At 33.2% G+C, this 16492-nt stretch overlaps 2 protein-coding genes across 6 annotated transcripts in view; both read right to left on the reverse strand.

Annotated features, from left to right (window-relative positions):
• Positions 1–8998, reverse strand: part of LOC142232210 (uncharacterized) — a 176983-nt gene extending 167985 nt beyond the window's left edge. For 2 of the 5 annotated variants that reach the window (XM_075302938.1, XM_075302934.1), the window contains exons 1-2: positions 8176–8998; positions 7376–7730 (exon numbers count right to left, since the gene is read on the reverse strand). The gene's annotated coding sequence lies outside the window, so the exon portion shown is untranslated. Of the gene's footprint in view, positions 1–7375; positions 7731–8046 lie in introns of all 5 variants that reach the window. The other 3 variants (XM_075302935.1, XM_075302936.1, XM_075302937.1) reach the window with 3 other exon arrangements.
• A 5250-nt stretch (positions 8999–14248) lies between these two features.
• On the reverse strand, positions 14249–15434 carry LOC142232211 (uncharacterized). Its single transcript, XM_075302939.1, has 4 exons — positions 15206–15434; positions 14970–15149; positions 14432–14902; positions 14249–14367 (listed from the first exon to the last, which is right to left on the reverse strand). The coding sequence occupies exons 1-4, from the start codon at positions 15407–15409 to the stop codon at positions 14293–14295; spliced, it is 930 nt and encodes a 309-aa protein (XP_075159054.1). The 5' UTR covers positions 15410–15434; the 3' UTR covers positions 14249–14292.
• Between the last annotated feature and the right edge of the window lie 1058 nt (positions 15435–16492).

A 16492-nucleotide genomic window follows, 5' to 3' on the forward strand; every position in this document is an offset into this window, starting at 1 on the left:
CAACCACCCCGAATCAAACACAAGCAAATCATGATAATGGCAAAACAAATAGGCATACACACGCACACACCCATTTACTCAAAACACCCATTGACTACTTTTACTCTTGCATACAGAAGAGCGTCATTCATAGTCACTGTGGTACTCATTGGACCCCAATGCACATACGAAACGTCCAAACGCGGCCCAAAAGGCAAATGAACAGAACAACAACTACGATTAGAAAATGTTTTTTGTTTTGGTTGGTGAGTGAATGAGTATTGTTGTTGTACACTGAAAAGAAGAGCTTAATGTTATGATTTAGTTGTGACGAATTCCAATACAAATATGTTTAAGAAGAGAGCTATTAAGACTAAGAAAAAGATCTGAATTTATTTCAGTATTAATTATTTTAATCCTGCAATAACCAGTTAAAGTGCTCGATTTAATAATAAAAAATACACTACGAAAATTTAATTGATATAGATTGTATATGACAATGTATAGATCTTTATTGTCCATGTGTTATAATATATTATTAGACATATTGGTAAAGTCAATATTCAATTATTGAGATGGAGGCTCCAAAATAAAATAGTCATTTTAAATTCTATTATGAATTTAAAAACTTTTACTATGAAATACACAGTAAACAAATTGGAAAGTAAAGTCGTGACTTTTAATATAAATATGGTCACCCAAAACATGTTGCAAGAACATAAAGTTACTTTTGAACGGGGAACGGGAGACATTTTTGGCGCAAAAATATTGTTTTCTCGTAAAAATATGATAATTCCGACAAATATGAAAAATTAAAATTATGCTCATGAAATATTTTTGAAATGATCATATTCCTTCTCTGGTTGTAGATTTAAAAACATACGAATTTCCCATTGTACGTTAGATGATACAATTGTCAACCATTTGGTTCAGTGTGGTGGCTGTGCGTATCTCTGCTGCATATCTCCACTGGCGCCTTACCTTCTCCTTTTCGGCATTTATTTGCTGTTGTAATGTTGTTATGCTACTGTTGCTTCCGTTGATGAGTAGTATGTGGGGGTGTGTTTGTCTTGTAAATTGTGCCGGCAATTGATTCATGTTGTTGCTTCTACTGTTTGTGTTCATTATGATTGCGGTTTTTGGGAGCGAGTTAGATTGCGACCGCGCAATAGTAAAAGGAGGAGGTTAACTTTGATGCTTATTTTTGGACAATGAACTTGACACTTTTATTTTTACACGTTTGTATACAAACATATATGTATGTGGGTGTTTTTCAACCAATACATGTCTACCTTGTTTACATTCAAATTGCAAGCATATTGCTTTAGTTTAGCATACATGACTGAATTCACGTTTTTTTTCTATGTTTTCAATTAGTATTTTTAACCTAAAATATTTAACAACCTATTTAGTGTGATTAGGTCATTTGTTAACAATAATAGTTAGAATGGTTAGAGTTCTGCGAATGAAACTGTAGGAAAATGTCTAAAGTCATTCCAAATAAGTTGAATACTTTTCTATTATTAAATGAATAACTAACGTAGTATTCATATTTATTAAATTAAATTACACTGGCCAGATTTTTGTCACTCCACAAGCAGTGTTGCCAGTATTTACCTTGCTCTTGTCCCCAAATTGAGACGCTTTCGTCTCCAATAGTAATTAAAATTCCTCAAAAAAATCTGCCATAATTTTTTTACAAGTTTTTTGAAAAAAAATATATATTAATTTAATTTATTATTAATTTAAGAAGCGGAATTGATATTTTGTTAAAAATTACACAACAGTGAAACAAAACCTAAAAAATTTTAATATGGAAAATTAAAATGCCCCATCTTTCCCAAACGATATTACTAAAGACCACCCTCAGTAAAAATTGAACGAATTAACTTAATTTAACATTATTTTAGTCGATGAAAATTAGTCGATTTTAGTTAAATTTTGCCAAATATGACTAAATTTGTCCTACTTTAAATTGCGTTTATAAGTTTCTGAAATAAGTATAATTTTCCATAATTTGTGTCTGTCTTGAACTTCCCAGCAAAAAATAATTGTAAATTTGGAAGCAGTAAAATTATAGTAACCAAGAGAGAAGTTCACCAATGTGGTATCACAATGGACTGAATAGTCTAAGTGAGCCTGATACATCGGGCTGCCACCTAACCTAACCTAACCTAGTATCCATACTGTAGGCACTACTATTCCTCACAAAATTTTCAGTGCAGAATTCAGCGCTTCATTCTAAACATATAAGGCGAAAAACCTACTTAAAATATGGAAATAAATGGTGGTGCTGAAATTAGCGCAGGTGAGTTGCACTAGGGTAAGCGGGTGCTTCGTCTCTCACTTACAAGATTGCACTCCTGTAAAGAAGAGTGGTTTGTGTATTTTATGACGACTTCTTACGAACTATGTGGCAAGTTACGATTTCATGTTTTCCACATCCATATTTTGTGTTTCTGAAAGCGTTGAAATTCATACATATTCGATGAATTCCTTGCAAGTGTAAGTGCTGCTTGAATTTTCTTCCATTACAAAGCTGCTGACAATTCAGCAAGTTTTTTGCTGGATTCGTATACTACTAAAGACATTCTAACAATTGTTAACTCCAATTTTTTCCTTCAAAATATGAAATTTTCTTAAACAACAGAGAAAAAATATTATTTTTAATAAATTTTCTTAAAATTGCAATTAGTATATTTTAGTTAATTTTGTTTAAATAAACCTACATTTTCATTCAAGGTAGGTTCACTTTTTCTGGGCGCAGAGAATGAAGCCGACCCAATTTTGTCGGCGGCGACTTGACGGCTAAAGGCCGGTACTATGTTCATTCTTGCGAAAAATTTTTATGGAAACCATTATTTCGCACATAGAAAGCGGCGTTTTTTTAGGTAGCTTGGAGCGTTATTTTACAGGGAGCGATATTGGATTAAGTTGGTGGTTGTTGCTTGTTTTTACAAAATAACATTTTATTTTTCCTTGGGCAATTGATCTGCTATTTCTTTGATCCTTTGTATAGTTTCGGAACAAAAATATGGTCCGTGTTTGTTTTATAAACCCGCACAAATAGTTTTTAATAAATAAATTATTTCTTAATTCACATTGCAAATGGCGCCGTGCTATAAACGTCAGTTTTTCAACACGAAAAAACAAAGTATCACAAATGGAAAAAATTTCGCAAATTTTTCGCATTTTTTGGTTTTGTATGGAGTTTCAACGCGAAAACCGAACAGAGTACCGGCCTTAAGCCAACATAAATTTGTCTATTTGGCAGCGGACAATTATCCATTATAAAACCAAATTGAATCTTGTTGTTTTTTAATGTCCTAAATTTTTGCGGCGACAACCTAAATGTAAATTTGTAAATTATATATTATATAAAATCAAAAATCAAATCAAAGTTATCCGGAATAGTAATGAGATTATTTGTACAACCAATCTTACATTCCATTCAAATTTTCTGAACTAAATTTGTATAAAATTAGTGTAGCAGCTTGATATTGATCGATTATGTTATGTGTGGAAGGTTTAAAAATTTAGCAAATGTACAACAATTATTATACATTTTAAATCAATATTTTTGATTGAAGGTGAGTATTAAGTTTAGTCGCTAAAATCGCTAAAGTGAAAACTAAATCAGTAAAAAGGAGACATATTTGTTGCAAATTTTATTATAACTTGATGGGGAATTGCCCAAAACAAATTTTAACAAAGCTTGTATTCCTTAAAATGGATTATTAAAGAAAAGTAAACTCTAAACTTAATTGGCGGCTTTATTTGAGTAGACATAAAGGGTGATACGGTCAAAATTTGGTCAAGGTAAAACGCGTGTAAATCGGTGAAATCGTTTATTTAAAAAATCAAACTAAATTTCTTTTTCAAGTTCAATTAGTATAAAATTCAGGAAAAATGTTCAGTTAGGCTTTCGCTTTTCCAAATCCGAATTGCCGGGCCTCACGCTTGACACCTGCCATCAGATTTTGTACAGCCACCTTGTCCACCTTCTTCGCCGCAGAAAGCCAGTTTGGGCGGAGCTCTGGCGTGTTGGGAGGGTTCTTGTCCTTGGGAACCACCTGCACGTTGTTGGCGGCGTACCACTCCATGCCCTTTTTACCGTAATGGCAAGATTCCAAATCCGGCCAAAACAGTACGGAACAACCGTGTTTCTTCAGGAAAGGCAGCACACGTTTATTCAAACACTCTTTCACGTAAATTTCTTGTTTGACAGTCCCGGAAGCTATGAAAATGCTGCTTTTACAGCCACAGGTACAGATGGCTTGCCAAACCAGATATTTCTTTGCGAACTTTGACAGTTTTATGTGCTTGCAAATATCTGCTACCTTTCCCCTTCCTTTTGCCGTATAAAACTCCTGTCCCGGAAGCTGCTTGTAGTCGGCTTTGACGTAGGTTTCGTCGTCCATTACCACGCAGTCAAACTTCGTCAGCATCGTCGTGTACAGCCTCCGGGATGGCGCTTTGGCCGTCGTATTTTGTTTATCATCGCGATTCGGAGTCACTACCTTCTTGTAAGTCGATAGTTCGGCTCGTTTTTTGGCTCGATGCACGGTTGTATACGATACACCCAGCTTATTTGCGGCATCTCGGAGAGAGAGGTTAGGGTTGCGCTTGAAACTACCGTCAACTCTCTTTGTCGTCTCAGCGGCTTCCGGTTTTCAATTTCCCCCTGATCCAGACTTCCTGGCTGTCGACAAACGTTCCCCAAACACTTTAATTACATTTGTAACGGTTGATTTGGCAACTTTTAGCGATTTTGTCAGCTTTGCGTGCGAGTAGCTCGGATTTTCGCGATGCGCGAGCAAAATTTTGATACGCTGCTCTTCTTGCTTGGACGGCATTTTGACAACTGAAGAGTGAATTCCAAAATCAAAATAGGAGCAACATTCTACACACACACACCTTCAAAATGAGGGGTGTTCAGGTTTTTTAAATGCAAAATTGAAAGAAATACGTCAAGTTTATATTGACCAAATTTTGACCGTATCACCCTTTATTCGGCGTCGACTGGCAATAAACAGTCGGCTGAGGCGACTCGGCGGCTTCATTCTCTGTTCTTGATATTAAATCATTGTTGGTGGAAAATTCATAATTTTGCCATAATTCTGATTTAAATAAATATTTTTGATTAATTGGCGCAAAATTTGGGTCGAGTTGTCGGCGGCAACTAAAATCGGCGACAGAGAATGAAACCGCCCATATTAATTCGATACACATCTCTAATAAATTAGCAAAAGTCACGTCCAAGAGAAATAAACAAAATGTAAATTTATTTTAAAGATTGGTATTAAGTTCTAGTTTGGCCGCAAAAATCGAAAATAAAGGGTAAAATTATAACTACTTTAGTAAATTTTATCATAACTAGAGGGGGGGGGGGATGATCGATGGGGGTCGTTTCAATTAATGTTTTTCGTTGGATCAATTAATGTAATTTTAATTGGTAATGGTCACTGTTATTTTTTTGGTTGAATGAATTTCATTTTAATATTTATTGTACGTATTAATTTCGTTATTGAAAACAAAAATTGTTTTTTTTTCTCTATGTAGTGGATGAATTTCTCAATTCTAGTTTGTAGGTGTGTTCCTTTACTTTACTCGTAGTAAAAAGTAGTAAAAGAGAGAAATATTGAAAATGCTCTCAGATTTCTATATTTGTTAAATGTACAGGAACGAAAATATAGTAAAAATTGTAAAAATGTCAAATAAAAAACAAAAAAAGCATTGGGATTTGAATAAATATTTTCAAAGCAAGTAGCTAAATTAAATACTTTTATATCGAAATTTTTTTGACAAATGGCAGATTTTTTGCAGGAAACTTCGAAATCCTTATTACGATAGAAAGAAACTATGGTTTTTACTTTGTTATAAAAAGTACTCCTTTTGCAAAAATTTTAATCAAAGTAAAACTCTGGCTTCTGGGCCATAAAGTAGAGTAATAGCGCATATTATCAGTATCTTATAAAGTGGGGTTTTTCATTCCGTTTGTAACACATACAAATAACGAATTCTGACTATAGAAAGTATATATAGTCTTGATCAGGGAGAAATTATAAGACGATGTCTCTCTGTCTGGCTATCTGTTGTAATCAGGCTACTTCCTTCAATAATGAACCTATAGTGCTGAAATTTTACCAGACACGTTTTTCTTCTACATGCAGGTCAATTTTGAAGATGGAACTACTTCGGCCTAAGTTTCGATTTTGCTTCCATATGAACCGAACACCCAATTGGGGTCTTCATGACATACACATTAAAACTTTTATCCGATTTGCATGAAATTCAAAACGTAGAGGTACTTTTGGTCCATTAAAGGGTGTGCCGAATTTGGTCGGTCAATGTTTTGGTACTATTTTTCGAAACAAGTGGTATTGGTTGGGCATTGTTTTGAAATTCCAAATTGTGGAGTCTACACGTTAAATGCACAAAATTTTCCTCCAGAATACGTAGAATTTTATAAGGAATGTAGTCCTTCTAGACTCAAAATACAGACCCCACTTTGTTCAAATTTTGCAAAAAAATAAATTGTAAGGCCCTATCTCGCAAATATTAGATATATTCGCACACATACACAATCTTTTTATGGTAGTTTATAAGTTCTATCCAGCAAAGCAAAAATCATGAAAATCGGTGCATAATTGCGCGTTCTCCAAGTAACACTAAATTTCATACATCCGAGGTGTCCAACTTCCAACGTCTATAGACCAGCCCGTGAATCCACTAGGGACCTACAAACCTCTAAATATAGAGAAAAACATTTCAGCTTTGGCACAAAGAAAAAATTATGATGATATCTTAATCCATTAAAAAGTTACAGAATTATTAAAAAAAAAGCTATTTGGAACTACTTTAGTTTCGAAAATTTGAAAACAAATAATAATTTTTGTCATGACATATCTACAACATTTACTCGAAAAAATTTGTCGAGTAACTTGTAGTAAAACAATTTTAAAAGAGACATGCATTTTGACATTGTTCTCTTAAAATTGTTTACTACTTTTACTATTTTTTGGGGTTGAGGAACGGTTTCTAGTAAAAACTAGTAAAAGTAGTAACTAGTAGTACGTAAAGGAACACAACTTGTATAATATGTTCATATATCCCTTTGTCTATATTTCAAAACGGCCTTTTCATACCAAAAGGTGTTTCGATTGTACTGTGTGATATTTTGGATGTATTCGTTTCGGAAAATCAGGAAGAGAAACCAACAAAATTGGTAAGTATTTGATTAACAAAAATGGAAAATAATAAAAACATCTTAATTAAAATTATTCAAGACTCCGTAAATAATGGGATAATCCATACCCGGAAGTGGTGAAATAAAAAATTTTGCAATCAAAAAAAAAAAAAAAAATCACACAACAGTAATAAAAAAATTACTCACCTGTTTCTGTTCTTTTTGTTAATCAAGTGTTCTTTATATAGGCTCTTGATGGTAGGTTCTCGTTCTTGTGGAGAAATGTTTTACACAGGAACGTGTTGGTCTTTCTTTTATTTAAATTAAAAACTTGAATTGTTTTTTTCTCAAAATTTTGAATAATTAATATTTATTTTTCTTTCTTGGTAAAACTTGAAATTTTGGTTCCCATCGAAAATATGAACATATGTTTCACATTTCAATTTCTTTCCTGATACCTTGGATTTTCTGTGGGTTGTTTTGTTTTAGCGCCACCTAAAATTCTTGTTTGTTTGTTTTTTTTATCGATGGTGGGTGGTAACACCTAACACTTCAATGTCACCTGTTTTGGGTGAGAGTGAAAATTTGCAATTAAAATAAAACAACAAAGAAACTCATATCAAATTATGGCAAAAAAAAACACTGATAAAATCATCACAAATTTTCAGGTTTTTTATTTTATGAATTTGAACAGATGTGACTTTTTTGTCATTACTTTAATTATAAACCCAAATATTGCAACGAATTTATAATTATTGCTGTTATATATTTTGTTGTTGTTGATTTCAAATTAATTAGGTAAAGAAATGATTTAATACGCTGTTCTCCTGCACTTTCTAAGGGGCCCTAATTTGCCGACTTTATGTTTTCAATGTTACCTTCTCTTCAGTAACAAATCTACAATTCAATTCATTGATGATGCAGAATGTCATTAAACCCGGAAATGGATTTCAAAAAAAAAATGCACTCCTCACTCTTTCAGTAACAAGCCAAACAACCGCACTTACACTTACGAAGACATCCACACTCAACGAGTGGTTTAAAATCAGAAATTTAAGCGCTGCTATTGTTTTTATTGTTGTTCTGTTTTTTTTTTTATAAAAAATTCATATTTAAATTTTATGACACTTTTTACTTGAGTTTGTTTTTTTTGTTCCAAGCCTCAGTGGCAGAGACAATTAACAAAAAACCAAACAGAAATATTTTTAGCAATTTCAGTCGTTTTTTATGATATTTGCACTGTCACTCACACTCACAGCAATTGGATTGTTTAATTTTTTCTTGTTTTTATTCGTAATTTATTATCGTTTTTTATTAACGGTATATAATAATACTTCCTCTTTTGTTTTTTTTACACTTTTTTTTTAAGCTGACACAGCTTTAAATATTATTATTGTTGTTGTCAACAATCTGTAAATGGTAATTTTCTTTTTCTAAATAAGTAAATGGTGTCCACTACTTCCGTTATTACGATTTGAAAAATTTTCCTCAAATATCCGTTACCACCGTATACGTTCTTTTTCTTTTTAGAATTCTTAAGATTTTTTCTATTCTTTGGATGGCTTTCTCTTAACACCTATTTGCCTTTGTTTTTGTTCCAAACACAACACTCCTAACAAAAACAAATTCCTTCCATATGCTTTTTTTGGTTTGTTTTGCTCGTAACAAGTGTTTTTTGTTTATGTTTACTTTTTTATGCGGCGCGTGGTATTTGCTGCTGCTATCTATTGTTATTTTTGCTTCATCATTCTTATTTCCTCAATTTCCGGTTTCCGGACTACCGTTAGACAGCATGAACAACCGCAATACACAAAGTCCGAATAACAACTGTTTTTAAGATCTAATTGGAGTTTTGTTTAAGAATATTTTTCCAAAACAAAAGCTTTCCCAAAAGCTTTTATATACCAACAAGCCATCTCTTTCTTGCAAAACACTCCGTTGTATAGAAGCATAAACTACGAAGCTGATTAAACGAAGCAACGGTGTTCATACACAGGGCTGCCAATTTTGCCGATTTTTCGGCATTTTTACGATTTTTTACTCAAAATATAGCAAATGCCGATTTTCAGATTTTTGCCCCAAAAATGACGATATTAGCTCGGTTAAAAAAATTGGACTAGAAGCGGTTCGTTTACACAATTAGAGCCAGCAAAAAAGAGAATTCATTTGACAATAGTCAGATAGAAAAATTGCAAGTTTTTGCTTGAGATTTCATACATGTAGGAGCTATACCTCACTGTTACATCTACAGTGTTAGTATCACGCAGCGGTGGATTATCCCACCTCAGTAATGCTGGTGATATTTCTGAGGGTTTCAAAGCTTCTCTAAGTGGTTTCACTGCAATGTGAAACGCCGTTCGGACTCGGCTATAAAAAGGAGGTCCCTTGTCATTGAGCTTAACATGGAATCGGGCAGCACTCAGTGATAAGAGAGAAGTTCACCAATGTGGTATCACAATGGACTGTATAGTCTAAGTGAGCCTGATACATCGGGCTGCCACCTAACCTAACCTAACCTAACCTAGTATCACGCATGGCTGAACAAGAATTTTAAATCATGGGCCCATATGATTACAATTTTTTTATTCCGACCAAATTTTAAGATGTCAAAATCATATGTTTATGGTGATTGCAGCTCTCCAAATGACACTGCATAGCAAATGCATCTCAAACAAACTCGCGCATTCATAGCTGGAGAATTGTTCAAAGATGACTTGAGTATCTTGATAACATATTCCAGACCCAAAATACCACGCACATCAGTTTTTAAACTGCATCATAAACTGTTTTTGTTAATAGATGGCTGACTTCCATTTGACTGACTTCCATTCTTAACTTTGGTCTCATATCGTCGTTCCTCGGATGAATTATCCACTTTACAATAACTCATAGGTGACGCAATTAAATTTGAACCTTTATTTATTTCTGGATTTTAATTATTTTTTTCAGGACAATTGAAAGAATAAATAATTGTCACTTTTACCAATGACATACGATTCTTTTTTCAGCTGATTTTGACTTCTTAAAATTGTAAACAACATATTGAAATTTGTTGTTTTTGTTATCGTGATTCAACCTCCTTATTCAGCCATGGTATCACGGTTGCCACTCGTGCCAGAAATAATCCAAAGAAATTTGAAGAAAATTTTATCAAAAAATTCCAAATTACACAAATATCTTGAGGTTGTTGATCAAAAGGTTAGTATATACCAAATTTTTTTTTTATTCGAAAGAAATGTTTTATATGGAATTTATAGAAAATTTTGTTAAAATTTTATTTCTACATAAAAAGTTGTCAGTTATTTCTATAAAAAAAAGTTGTTTAAATTTTATTTCTATAGAAAATTTTGTGAAAATTTTATTCTATAGAAAATTTTGTGAAAATTTTATTTCTATAGAAAATTTTGTCAAAATTTTATTTCTTTAAAAAATTTTGTCAAAATTTTATTTCTATAGAAAATTTTGTCAAAATTTTATTTCTATAGAAAATTTTGTCAAAAATGTATTTCTATAAAAAAAATTTTGTCAAAATTGTATTTCTATAGAAAATTTTGTCAAAATTGTATTTCTATAAAAAATTTTGTCAACATTTCTATAGAGAATTTTGTCAAAATTTTATTTCTATAGAAAACTTTATCAAGCCTTTATATCTGTAGAAAATTTTTGCACATGTTTATTTCTATAGAATATTCCTGCAAAAATTTATTTTTATAGAACATTTTTGGCAATTATTTTCTATAGTAAATTTTTGCTAAAATGTATTTCTATGAACATTTTTGCAAAATTGCATTTCTAAGAAAATTGTGCAAAATTTTATTTTTAGTAAAATTTTTGCAAATTGTAAATTTTTGGAAAATCGGGCAACACATATGTAAATATTAAAGATCTTTATTTTTAAATAAAAAACTTACTGAAGTAAAACTATATATTAAAAAAAATATTTTTTATATTATTTTTGGCATTGCATAACATAGCATTGCATAAAAATGTTTTTTTTTTTTATACCCACCACCATAGAATGGTGACGGGGGTATAATAAGTTTGTCATTCCGTTTGTAACACATCGAAATATCGATTTCCGACTACATAAAGTATATATATTCTTGATCAGGGAGAAATTCTAAGACGATATAACGATGTCCGTCTGTCTGTCTGTTGTAATCACGCTACAGTCTTCAATAATGAAGCAATCGTGCTGAAATTTTGCACAAACTCGTCTTTTGTCTGCAGGCAGGTCAAGTTCGAAGATGGGCTATATCGGTCCAGGTTTTGATATAGTCCCCATATAAACCGACCTCCCGATTTGGGGTCTTGGGCTTATTGAAATCGTAGTTTTTATCCAATTTGCCTGAAATTTAGAGGTATTGTATGACCATAAAGAGGTGTGCCAAAAATGGTGAGTATCGGTTCATGTTTTGGTATAGCCCCCATATAAACCGATCTCCCGATTTTACTTCTTGGGCTTACAGAAACCGCAGTTTTTACTCAATTTACCTGAAATTGGAAATCTAGAGGTATTGTAGGACCACAAATACGTGTGCCAAAAATTGTGAGTATCGGTCCATGTTTTGGTATGGTCCCCATATAAAACGACCTCTCGATTTGGGGTCTTGGGCTTATAGAAATCGTAGTTTTTATCCAATTTTTCTGAAATTGGAAATCTGGAGGTATTTTAGAACCATAAAGAGGTGTGCCGAAAATGGTGAGTATCGGTCAATATTTTGGTATAGCCCCCATATAGACCGATTTCCCGGTTTTACTTCTTGGGCTTCTAGAATCCGAAGTTTTTATTCAATTTACCTAAAATTGGAAATCTTGAGGTATTTTCGGGTCATAAAGAGGTGTGCCGAAAACGGTGAGTATCGGTTCATATTTAAGTATAGCCCCCATAAGAACGATCTTCCGATTTAACTCCTTGGGTTTCTAGAAAACGTAGTCTTTATCTGATTCGCCTGAAATTGTAAATATTCTGATTTTTTGGGCTCACAAAAACGTGTATTGGATTAAGTTTTTATCGGTCCATTTGGTAATGCCTCCATATAGACTGACTTTACTTCTTGAGGGTGTAGAAGGCGCACTGATCATGAAAATTGCTTGAAACTCAATGTAAAATTTCCAGATTTTACTTCTACAGATTTAAAATTTCAAATCAGGACGTTATTTTATAATTTTCTTGCACACTTACAAGAGATGTTAATGATTCCTCTAAAACTCAAACAAAAATGGTTCTTATAAAGGGTGATTCTTTTGAGGTTAGGATTTTCATGCATTAGTATTTGACAGATCACGTGGGATTTCAGACATGGTGTCAAAGAGAAAGATGCTCAGTATGCTTTGACATTTCATCATGAATAGATTTACTAACGAGCAACGCTTGCAAATCATTGAATTTTATTACCAAAATCAGTGGCAGAAAATCCGCTTTTTTATCGACAAATTTTGTTCAGCGATGAGGCTCATTTCTGGTTGAATGGCTACGTAAATAAGCAAAATTGCCGCATTTGGAGTGAAGAGCAACCAGAAGCCGTTCAAGAACTGTCCATGCATCCCGAAAAATGCACTGTTTGGTGTGGTTTGTACGCTGGTGGAATCATTGGACCGTATTTTTTCAAAGATGCTGTTGGACGCAACGTTACGGTGAATGGCGATCGCTATCGTTCGATGCTAACAAACTTTTTGTTGCCAAAAATGGAAGAACTGAACTTGGTTGACATGTGGTTTCAACAAGATGGCGCTACATGCCACACAGCTCGCGATTCTATGGCCATTTTGAGGGAAAACTTCGGAGAACAATTCATCTCAAGAAATGGACCGGTAAGTTGGCCACCAAGATCATGCGATTTGACGCCTTTAGACTATTTTTTGTGGGGCTACGTCAAGTCTAAAGTCTACAGAAATAAGCCAGCAACTATTCCAGCTTTGGAAGACAACATTTCCGAAGAAATTCGGGCTATTCCGGCCGAAATGCTCGAAAAAGTTGCCCAAAATTGGACTTTCCGAATGGACCACCTAAGACGCAGCCGCGGTCAACATTTAAATGAAATTATCTCCAAAAAGTAAATGTCATGGACCAATCTAACGTTTCAAATAAAGAACCGATGAGATTTTGCAAATTTTATGCGTTTTTTTTTTTTAAAGTTATCAAGCTCTTAACAAATCACCCTTTAAATCCAGAATCTGATATAGTCCTCATAGGTGAAATCTTTAAATTTATCTTCGGGAAGTGTCCTCAAGCCCTCCTGAAATTTCAAAGGAAACCCTAATATTTGGTTCATGTTGGTGGGTATTTAAGATTCGGCCCGACCGAACTTAGTGCTGTATATACTTGTTTTATTTTATTTTATTTTTATACAAGACTGAATTCATTATGATTTTGTTGTTGAAATGCATAGTTGTGTTAATTTTCTGTTCTTGTTATGAAATAAATATTTTGGTTTTTAACCAAAAATTTAGTTTGGTTTTAATATTATTAACATTGCAGATTTTTTTGACGATTTTAAAATGGAAGTGACGATTATGACGATTTTTTCGGAAAAAAGTGACTATTCTTGATATTTTATTGGCAGCCCTGTTCATACATTCTCTGCTGAATCAGCGTTGCCAATTGTCTGTCTCTTTGCTAGATTGGCATTTTCAGCTACAACAATTTACATTTTTATTTTGCAAAACATAGGCCGCTACTAAATTCGTGATTTATAGTGCAAATCTTTACTTTTCTTGCAAATGGCAATGATGACTATAAAGTTAACTTTCACGAAGATTTTAAAAGATAAATCCGCCGTAAAGTTGATTTCTTACTTCCACTGATACTTTGTTGTACCAATCAATTTCAAAACACAAAATTGTTACGGAAGCAATGGGTTAGAACTTTTCCATTTAAGTTTCATCGAGGCTTCATAAACATAAAATTATCTTCATGTATATTCTTGCCTTTTTAAAGTTTTGGTGAAAAGTCATGGCCGTTTTATTAATATAGATTGTAGATGATCACGAAGAATATTCAAGATATTGATCCTTTTCCCTATTATGTCCAGAAGAACACAATATTGCCTACTACGACTATAATTTAAAATACATGACTACCTAGTCAGTTGGATGAAACTTTAATAATTACATTTTATAATTTAGTTTACACTTTGCATTTCAGAAATTTTCTCTTGTAGTACTCCAATGATGTTTACATTAATATACTCACTTATCTAAAAGGAAAAGAAATGAATTAGGACAACACGTACATTCTACCCCATCCATCATAAAACTTACCGTCATCCTTAATTCATAATTATTCTCAGCAGCAGAGATATTAATTTTCAATAAACTTGACAAACCTTCGGCGTACTTTTTCAGTTTTTCCAATTCTCGTTTTTTATAGGAGAAATAATTGCGGTAACCGGCTTTCTTGAAATCATCATTTTGACCGAAAACAATTGCATTCACTAGAAAACCTATACTCTGTATTAGAATATAAACTATTCGAATATTTTCTTCCTTAAGCAGTAACTGATCGTCCAATTCATTTAGAATTTTCATGAGTTCACTGAATTCATGGAAGCAATACATTTGAATTCTGGTTTCGGTTATCTTAAAGAGTATGGTCCAGACTAAGCATATGGCTATAGCTCTACCCGTTTCGCTGGCAGATGATAATTGATGGCAAATTGTTATTAAATTGAAAACATAATCAATGTCATCTGTCTTGAGGGCATTCCATAAACGTTTTGTGGCTACATGAAGCTAAGGAAAATAGAACAGTAAACACAATTTACAAATCCTTTATTAAATAGCAAACCATATTACTCACATGCATAGGGCTCAAAGTATCGACATACTGAAATGTTTTTTGGAGTAATTGTGATCTCCATTCATAATTTTCTGGCTTGGAATCAACAAAGTAGCACATACAAGCTGCCACAAACATCGTTGTTATCTCATCCAAATTTAGTTCTTCTTTGCGTAAAAAATTTATAAATTGTTGGCATATCTACGGGAGGAAACAATTTAATGGAATGTTTTTTTTTTGGAATTTGTATTTAATACCTCTTGGATTTCACTATCTGTCTCCACAAAACTACACTTTTCTGACAGACATGACTGCTTCACGTATTCTCGCAATGTTGCCAACGAACATCCGGGTTCAATAATTAAGTGCATACCATCATCTTTGCTTTTGAAATCATCTTCAGGAACCACAGCCAAAGGAGGAGCTACTTCTCCTTCAGAAATTGTGCCCATAGCCGCCATCGAATTTGTTTACAAAATAAAGAATGCCGAGGATTGCCATATTTTCATAATACCTTGGTTTTGCCATATTGTAATATGGGCGCCCCTTCTGTAACGGGTCGTTCGAATGGCGGAACTGTGATAACAAGGTGGCATCTCGAAACAGAAACTACCAGAGAGTATTAAGAAAACAAGAGGACGAAAATTTCTCTTCTACAAAAACAACAAATGTCAACCGTATAGATGTCGCGCTGTTTTTATAAATTCTTTATTAAGGCATCGGCAGTTATAATTTCAATTTGTCTGCCACAAAATTTAAAAGAATGAAAAGATTTATATAAAAGAACATTTGTTACTACAAAATAGGTTCTAAATCCTATTTTTCTTACGTTTCATAAGGCCGGCAGAGAACTGAACTTGGTGACGCCGACGCAAACTGTATGATATTTGAGAGAAGCGCCGACAAAAACTGAATGATATTAGAGAAATTTCCTCATGACTGCCACCCTCCCAACATTTTTTGAATTTCGGGGCGCTTCTGAGAATCCCCACTACGTCGAAAACAGTCGTATACGAGAAGTTGTACCACGCCAAGTATCGCATAAGTGCAATTAGTAAGTGCCCTTCTGGATACATTTAGAAAGACGCCAATAAGAGCCCCTTCAAATAATCACACAAAGTGCATTTTAATGTAGTTGTAAAAGAATCATTGTGGTCACGATTGTTTAGATGTTTATTAATTTTATTAAACATTTATAAATTCTCATAAATATAACATTTATACGACTATCACATCACATTTAACATATTTTTATGCATTAATAAAAGATTGTTATTTTCTGAAAAAATGATTACCCTCCTTAATGACAGAGTGAACATTTGTAAAATGTTGCAAGAAACCTAAAATATGCTGTCATTACGGACAGAAAGGAATTCAAAGGAGCAAAAGATGAACGTGAAATGAACAAATCATCATCAACAGCATATGTAACTCTGCTTTTTTGAACAATCGCAGCACTCTCGTTTGTCGGCAGTGCTGAAAATGTCCCAATTTACCATTGCTTGAGCCATTATTTTCAAATTTTTAGTAGTGTCACTTATGCG

Source organism: Haematobia irritans, chromosome 3 (genome assembly GCF_050003625.1).
Source record: "Haematobia irritans isolate KBUSLIRL chromosome 3, ASM5000362v1, whole genome shotgun sequence".
In the NCBI taxonomy this organism is placed as follows: Eukaryota; Metazoa; Arthropoda; class Insecta; order Diptera; family Muscidae; genus Haematobia; species Haematobia irritans.

What these genes read in the sequence shown, in the direction of transcription:
- LOC142232211 (XM_075302939.1), bottom strand. Translation starts at nt 15,409, where the DNA reads ATGGCGGCTATGGGCACAATTTCTGAAGGAGAAGTAGCTCCTCCTTTG. An exon ending in CAGATAGTGAAATCCAAGAG is followed by an intron (nt 15,150 to 15,205) that starts GTATTAAATACA and finishes TTCCTCCCGTAG; the next exon opens with ATATGCCAACAATTTATAAA. An exon ending in ATACTTTGAGCCCTATGCAT is followed by an intron (nt 14,903 to 14,969) that starts GTGAGTAATATG and finishes TATTTTCCTTAG; the next exon opens with CTTCATGTAGCCACAAAACG.